Below are 8,406 nucleotides of genomic sequence, written 5' to 3' on the forward strand. Positions count from 1 at the left end.
CTTATGGAAACGGGAAATTTTTGCTCAGGGAGAATGGACGAAAAAAGAATACATGACTGTCTTCAAATGTTAACAATACCGATTTGTATGTATATGTGAGAGAGAGAGAGAGAAAGAGAGAGAGAGAGAGAGAGAGAGAGAGAGAGAGAGAGAGAGAGAGAGAGAGAGAGAGAGAGAGAGAGAGACAGACAGACAGAGAGAGAGAGGAGGGAGAGAGAGAGAGAGAGAGAGAGAGAGAGAGAGAGAGAGAGAGAGAGAGAGAGAGAGAGAGAGAGAGAGAGAGAGAGAGAGAGAGAGAGAGAGAGAGAAGAGGGAGAGAGAGAGAGAGAGAGACAGAGAGAGAGAGAGAGAGAGAGAGAGAGAGAAGAGGGAGAGAGAGAGAGAGAGAGAGAGAGAGAGAGAGAGAGAGAGAGATTTGATCTTATGCTAATCATTACTTTTAGTCAACCATTGTTTCAGAATATTGATTTCCGTAGATTTCAAGGAAAGATCGGAGCCATCTTCCAAATGATAAAACTAAAAGGGCTTAGATGAGATGCAGAGATAACGTTATCAGTGATAGGGCCTAATCATTGCCAAGGGAACATACTCTCGAAGGTCACGACATAATAACACAGTGTCATTCGTGCTGAAAGAGAGTGTAGAGGCTGCTAATACTACTACTACTACTACTACCAGCAACCGTAAAGCCCCAGTACATACTACCTATTACCACGTACCATGGGGTCGTCACGGCTTGCTCTCGTGCTGCTGGTACTCCTACCCAGCCTCGCCTCCGCCTTTGCCGACTTGGACGAAATTCTTTACTCCGTCTCGAAGCAAAATAAAATCCCACACTCGACGAAGGGACAACTCACGCCCCTTCAGTTACTGAAGGAGAGCGTAGGGCTGCAATACGAGAGACATTCGGCATCGCAGGAAAACGAGACTTATGCACCATACGAAGAAAAGAATGTTATCATAGACGTGGTGCTCAAGACAGTGTTTGATAGTGTGCTGAAACCCATCTACTTGCCGTCCAGTGAAAACGCAAATGAGGAATGCAAAACAGACCTCATGGATAAAAGTTTCTACGACAACCTGAAGGCACGGAAATTATGGGCACTTCAGAGTAAGTCTGTACTTGTTGTTCTTGTTATATATATATACATATATATATATATATATATATATATATATATATATATATATATATATATATATATATATATATATATGTATGTATTTTTTTTTCCTTCCTATCAATTATTGTTTGCCTGTCTAAATAATAGGTAGGTTTAGGCAGCCTAAAGTTCATTGGGTTCTTTTGGAATTTACTCACTGGCTAAGTCTTACGAGTAGGCCTATTGGTTAAAGCTGATTCACGTGTCAACTAAACCTTTCAGTCAGCCGCTATCTCACAACTGTCGCGGGAAATGCACACGTTTCTCTATTCATTTCCTCATATAATAATATCGGTTGGAGATAATTCATCGATGCCTTTTGCAAAATATTGAGTATAGAATGGCGCTTCGTCTCATACATAATTTTAACCTCGCTCCCCCATAGTGGGGTGTGCCCCCTAAAAGTCGAAAAAAAATCGTTTGTTTCTTCTTCTTCTTCTTCTTCTGTACATCCTAACTCCCCCAAAAAACTATGTTATATCTACCCTAGCCTAAGGCCGTGTAAATGGCTGATTTTTTAATTTCCTTTTTTTGGTGTGGATTACTATTGACGGTCTGCTTTTTCAGCATTAAATAACCAATATTTTTTATTAAGTCCAAAATTCAAAAATCGGCCATTTATATGGCTCAGGGCTCCGAGTCTCTAGCGAAAGCAACAAAATGCGTTTGAATCTCACGAAAATTACGATATTAGGATGTACCGAAGGTAATGTACACAAAGAATGGAGATATGACATTTTATACTTTGGACACTTGCCAAAGTTCGTTATCTATATTATTATTCTCTAAATCTAATGTTATATATATATATATATATATATATATATATATATATATATATATATATATATGTATATATATATATATATATATATATATATATATATATATATATATATACATATAAAACTTGTATAGTGTACTTTGCGAGTCAATTTTCAATAGGGACGTTATTCCGTAAAGGCATATTGCTGTATTGCTTGTTTGTTAGATATTTTTGCCTGAAAAGTTTAATAAATGCTTTGAACCATAGAGACAACTAATCTAAACGAGATCAAAACTTTCTTCTTTTTTTTACTTCAAATTTTGAAGAAATGGAGAACTGTGGATGGCAATCTCAGTACAAAATCATCCTAGTTAAAGAGTCCTTGCATGAATACAACACGAGGGTTCAATTTTGAGAATTTCAAAAGCATATGGATTTAGCACATGGGATTCGGGATTTACCAAAGTAGTTGAATTTCTCCATGCTCCACTCAGGCGGGGGGGGGGGGGGGTCATTGGGTGTTTATAATTTTCGAGAAGGATCATATGTATGTAAACACATGCACACAAAGTTTTTAAAATTAATCATCCTCATTTAGTAGGCCTACTTCGACTCTAATATGTAAAGGAATAAAATATATTAGTTATCATTATTAAACTGTTTTCTTTGATAATTATCAATAGTAACAGATTGCAATAAGAGACGAGTGGAGTTGGTGATTAGCCATTTGCATTTATTATCTTCACTAAGAACTGTATAAAATAATGCAGACGCCTAAGTGTTTATGGTTGGATATTTGCGTTTTTATGGTACCTAAGACAAACGTAATATTTTTTTATCGGATGCGATAGCTGTTTCAACTCCAGACGAAGACTTCATATACAAACGAGCTTATAATTGTTTTTATTTCAGAGCGGGTATTACTGTGTTCTATCATCTTCAGTATGAAATTATCAGTGTCTCGCTTAGATCTCTGAAGCTCAAAATTCTGACTTATAGGTACCCTTCGTATTGAATTGCCTTTTACAGCGGAAACGAAAAATTTTTAATCGATTCAAATTTCCCGCTACTGTAATGTACCGACCGTTGAGCGAAGTCTAATGGAAATATTTTAATCCTTACTTATACGGCTATTTTCAAACATTAGTGCTTCATACTCGGTATACATACAGATCCCTTCATAAGCTACAGCATATTACCAGGGAGTCTTGATGGAAACATATTTCATGAGTAAAAGAACACAAAACGTACCTTATATATATATATATATATATATATATATATATATATATATATATATATATATATATATATATATATATATATATATATATATATATGTATGTATATATATATATATATATATATATATATATATATATATATATATATATATTTACATACATACATATATATATATGTATATATATATATATATATATATATATATATATATATATATATATATATATATATATATATATATATACTTCACAAAATATTTCGTCATAAATCACTGTGACATTTTTTTTTTTCTGATATTGGTATAAGAGTGTTCTTTGAACATTCACAAACTCATATTTATGCGCAATGTCATAATCAAATGCCGCATGTACGATTGCAACAAGTAAAAGTCTACATAGGTGTATCTGGGCACTCATTAATGATAATGAGAGTGATATGATTATAATGATAGTAATAATAATGATGATGGTAATGGTAAGAACAATGTTAACAATAAAGATAGTACTGCCAATGAATTATACTGATACTAATACTAATATTACTAATATAAACAATAAGGATGATGATAATAATAGTAATAATGATAGTGATAGCAATTATCTTGATATTGATATTAATAATAATATGATATTTTTACAATGGTAAAAATAACAATAATTAAAGATCAAAAAATGATAATAATGATAACAATAAGAGGCAATAATAATGATGGTAAGAAAATTTAACAGTAGTAATAATGACAAGGATAATAGTAATTATGATAATCATGATAATTATTATGATAATAAAAATAATGATAATATAAATAATGATGATAATAATAGCAATAATGATATCAATAATGATAATAATAATAACGATAATGATAATAATAACAGTAGTGATAATAATCATACTACTAATAATAATAATAATGATAACAGTAGTAACAATAATAATGATAACAATAAAAATAACACCAACTAATGAAGAAAATAAAAAATAGATAAATGAAAATAAGATAATGAATAGATAAAGGGACAATGCATGAATAGATAATATGTAACACAGATAATATATAAATGAACAAAGCGATGATAAATAGATTATGAAGAGCTAGAAAAGATAATAAACGTAATACAAAAGGGATGATAATGAATGAAATGATGAAAAATGAAAAATATAGAATAGGGGAAATAAAGAAGAGATAATGTAGAAATGATTAACGAGATGATAAATAAACAAAAAAAAACAAAAATAAAAATCCATAAATGAAATTCAGAAATTCAGATTATATATAAGCGATAAATGATAAATAGATTTTAATATATCTTCAAGAAATTATAAGTGAAATGCAAAAGAGAAGACATTATTAAAGAGATGATAAATATTTTCTAAAATATTTTAAAAAGTGCAAAATATATTGGATATACGACCAATGAGATGATAAATACATTTAGTAAAAAAAAAAAATCAAGAAGATATTGAATAAATGATTAAGGAGATGATGAATAAATTTCAAAATATTCCAAAGAAAACTCAACGAAATATAAAATATGATAAACAAATAATGAAAAAGATGACACGGCGTAAACCTCGTGAAGCGTCTTGGCGACCCTCGGCCTCTCGTCCCGAACCTCTAGAAGGATAGGGTTCAAAGCTTCGAATCTCGAGGTTCATCTGCCGGATATCTCATCTCGGATTAAAGCAGTCCTTTTCAGGGATCGCGAATCGGGGTAACGAAATGCTGCATCTCTTTTCATACTTTGCTTTCAACGAGATTTCTCTCTGCCTTAGCCTTCTACCCTCTCCTGCTCCCTCCCTCCCTCCCCCTCCTCTCGCTCTCGCCCTCGCTCTCGCTCTCGCTCTCTCTCTCTCTCTCTCTCTCTCTCTCTCTCTCTCTCTCTCTCTCTCTCTCTCTCTCTCTCTCTCTCTCTCTCTCTCTCTCTCTCTCTCTCTCTCTCTCTCTCCTCCTCTTCCTCCTTCTCCTTTCTCCCTCTTCCATTTCCTCCGTCTCTTCCTTCTCCTTCTCTTCTTACTCCTCCTATCTCTCCTCCTCTTCCCTTCTCCCTCCCTCCCTCCTCCTCCTCTTCCTCCTCTTCCTCCTACTCCATTCTCCTCCCCCTCCTCCTCCCTTCTCCTCCCCTCCTCCTCCCTGCTCCCCTCCCACCGCCTCCTCTTCGTCCCCCTCCTCCTCCTCTTCCACCACCCTTCTCCTCCTCCTCCACCACCCTTCTCCTCCCCCTCCTCCTCTTTTTCCAACTCCCTCCTCCTGCCCCTCCCCCTTTTTCCAGCGCCCTGCTTCCTCCATGATTTTAAATTCCTTTCCTCTTTTTTTTTTCCTTCAAAGTAAGGATTAGTTTTAGGACGTCTTGGAGAAGTTTCGTCTTGAAGAAACTGTCTGATTTACCTTTTAGATGAGGAAGGAGGCGTAGAATGCTGTGGCATCAAATTCAAATATCCTACATGTAATTTCCTATCATTTCTGTGATGATTCCGGTCCTATCTGCTTGGGTAAATCCCATTATGATTGGTGTAATCATGTACAAAATCTGGCGTGTCATATTCAAAGACTAATCCATATCAGATTTTATTCTTGCAGTGATCAGTAGATAGAATTGCAGCATTTCATTTTAAATTTATTAATTTAATTTTTTTTCTCTCTCTATCTTTATTTATCTATCTACCCATTTATCTATCTATCTATGTAACTCACTGTTTCCTACTTTCTCTCTCTATCTATATATCTATCCATTTATCTCTCTATCTTCCTATTGCTCCCTTTACCTCCCCTCTCTCTATCTATCTATCTATATATCTATTTGTCTATCTATCTCTCTCTCTTCATCCCTCCTTCCCTCACCCTTCTTCCTTCTCCCCGGCCTTCTCTTCTTCCCTCCCTCATTCTCTCCCTCCCTCTTCTTCTTTCTCCCTCTCCTTCCCCTCCCTTTCCCTCTCCTCTTTCCCACCCCTTTTCCCTTTCTCTTATTCTCTCCCAACCGACCTCCCTCTCTCTCTCTCTTCTTCCCTACATCTCTCCTTCCTTGCCTCCTCCTCATCCCTTTGCCTCTCATCCACTCTCTCCCTTCCACCCTCCTTCTCTCCCTTTCTCTCCTTCCTCCCATCCTCCTTCTCTCTATCTCCCTCCTTCTTTCCCTCCCACCCTCCTTTTCAATCCCCCTTCTCTCTGTCTCTCCCATCCTCTCTCCCTTTCTCTCCTTCCTCTCACACTCCTACTCCCAATCTCCCTCCTTCCCTCCCTCCTTCTTTCCCTTTGTTCACTCCTTCTCAAACACCCTTCTCTCCTTCTCTCCCACCCGTCCTCCCACACTGTCTCCCTTTCTCTCCTTCCTCCTCTCTATCTCCCTCCCTGCTTTCCTACCCACCCTACTTTTCTATCCCTCCTTCTCTCCTTCTCCTCCCTCCCTTACTCTCCTTCCTCCCACCCTCCTTCTGTCTATCTCCCTCCTTCCCTCCCTCCTTCTACCCTCCTGCTACCCTCCTTTACTCTCCTTCTCTCCCACCCGTCTTCATACACTGTCTCCCCTTTCTCCCTTTCCTCCCACCCTCCTTCTCCCAATCTCCCCTCCTTCTCTCCCACCCCCTCTCCCTTTCTCTCCTTCCTCCCACCCTCCTTCTCCCAATTTTCCTCCTTCCCTCCCTCCTTCTATCCCTCCTGCTACCCTCCTTTTCAAACACCCTTCTCTCCCATCTCTCCCACCCGTCCTCCCACATTGTCTCCTTTCTCTCCTTCCTCCCACCCTCCTTCTCCCAATCTCCCTCCTTCTTTCCCTTCGTTCCCTCCTTCTCAAACACCCGTCCTCCCACACTGCCTCCCGTTCTCTCTTTCCTCCCACCCTCCTTCTCCCAATCTCCCTCCTCTCCCACCCCCTCTCCCTTTCTCTCCTTCCTCCCTCCCTCCTTCTTGCTATCTCCCTCCTTCCCCCCCTCCTTCTTTCCCTCCGTTCCCTCCTTCTCAAACACCCTTCTCTCCTTCTCTCCCACCCGTCCTCCCACATTGTCTCCCTTTCTCTCCTTCCTCCCACCCTCTTTCTCCCAATCTCCCCCCTTCCCTCCCTCCTTCTTTCCCTCCTGTTACCCTCCTTCTCAAACACCCTTCTCTGCTTCTCTTCCACCCGTCCTCCCACATTGTCTCCTTCCTCCCTCCCTCCTTCTCCCAATCTTCCTTCCTTCCCTCCCTCCTTCTTTCCCTTCGTTCCCTCCTTCTCAAACACCCCTTCTCTCCTTCTCTCCCACCCGTCCTCCCACACTGTCTCCCTTTCTCTCCTTCCTCCCACCCTCCTTCTATCTATCTCCCCCCTTCCCTCCCTCCTTCTTTCCCTTCGTTCCCTCCTTCTCAAACACCCCTTCTCTCCTCCTCTCTCACCCGTCCTCCCACACTGTCTCCCTTTCTCTCCTTCCTCCCTCCCTCCCTCCTTCTCCCAATCTCCCCCCTTCCCTCCCTCCTTCTTTCCCTTCGTTCCCTCCTTCTCAAACACCCCTTCCCTCCCACCCTACTTCTGTCTATCTCCCTCCTTCCCTCTCTCCTTCTACCCTCCTGTTACCCTCCTTCTCAAACCCCCTTTACTCTCCTTCTCTCCCACCCGTCCTCCCACACTGTCTCCCTTTCTCTCCTTCCTCCCACCTTCCTTCTGTCTATCTCCCTCCTTCCCTCCCTCCTTCTACCCTCCTGTTACCCTCCTTCTCAAACCCCCTTTACTCTCCTTCTCTCCTCCCAGTGGTGGACTCCTGGGGCAAACTTCCCGACGGCTTCTTCTTCGGTAACCTCCGCTCTACTGGGATGTACGAAGAATGCCTGAACGTGTGGGCGAACTTCACCATCAAGTTGGGCATCCTCGGGCCGACAGAACTCAGGAACTACACTGGGCGCTACTGTCAGATTTATTACGAGTAGGTTGTCGGGGTTTCAGGGCACTTTTGTTGCTGTTGTTGTTGTTGGTTTGAGAAATTATGATGCTAGTTCAGATAAAGAGGATGTTGATGATAATAGGTATAATATGATGATGATTATAAAAATGACAATAATTATGATAATAATAATAATAATAATGATATTAATAATGATAGTGATGATAATGATTATGATGATAATGATTATGATGATAATGATAACAATGAAAATAATGAGGGTAATGATAACAACGACAACAACATAGTGCACTGTGCTATTTTTTGAGGTCCGGAGGATAAGGATAATTATCCTTATCTTTCCCTGTGTGGCTAAAGTAGGTG

General features: G+C 39.4%; 1 protein-coding gene across 1 annotated transcript in view; it reads left to right on the forward strand.

The window, feature by feature from the left end:
- Positions 1-615: 615 nt before the first annotated feature.
- The window catches only part of LOC113822464 (nose resistant to fluoxetine protein 6), a 30,933-nt gene continuing 23,142 nt past the window's right edge, over positions 616-8,406 (forward strand). The window contains exons 1-2 of the mRNA XM_070145030.1: positions 616-1,111; positions 7,893-8,064. Coding sequence (XP_070001131.1) covers positions 721-1,111; positions 7,893-8,064 — 563 coding nt within the window. The 5' untranslated portion in view covers positions 616-720. The remainder of the gene's footprint in view (positions 1,112-7,892; positions 8,065-8,406) is intronic.

Source organism: Penaeus vannamei, chromosome 33 (genome assembly GCF_042767895.1).
Source record: "Penaeus vannamei isolate JL-2024 chromosome 33, ASM4276789v1, whole genome shotgun sequence".
Taxonomy (NCBI): Eukaryota; Metazoa; Arthropoda; class Malacostraca; order Decapoda; family Penaeidae; genus Penaeus; species Penaeus vannamei.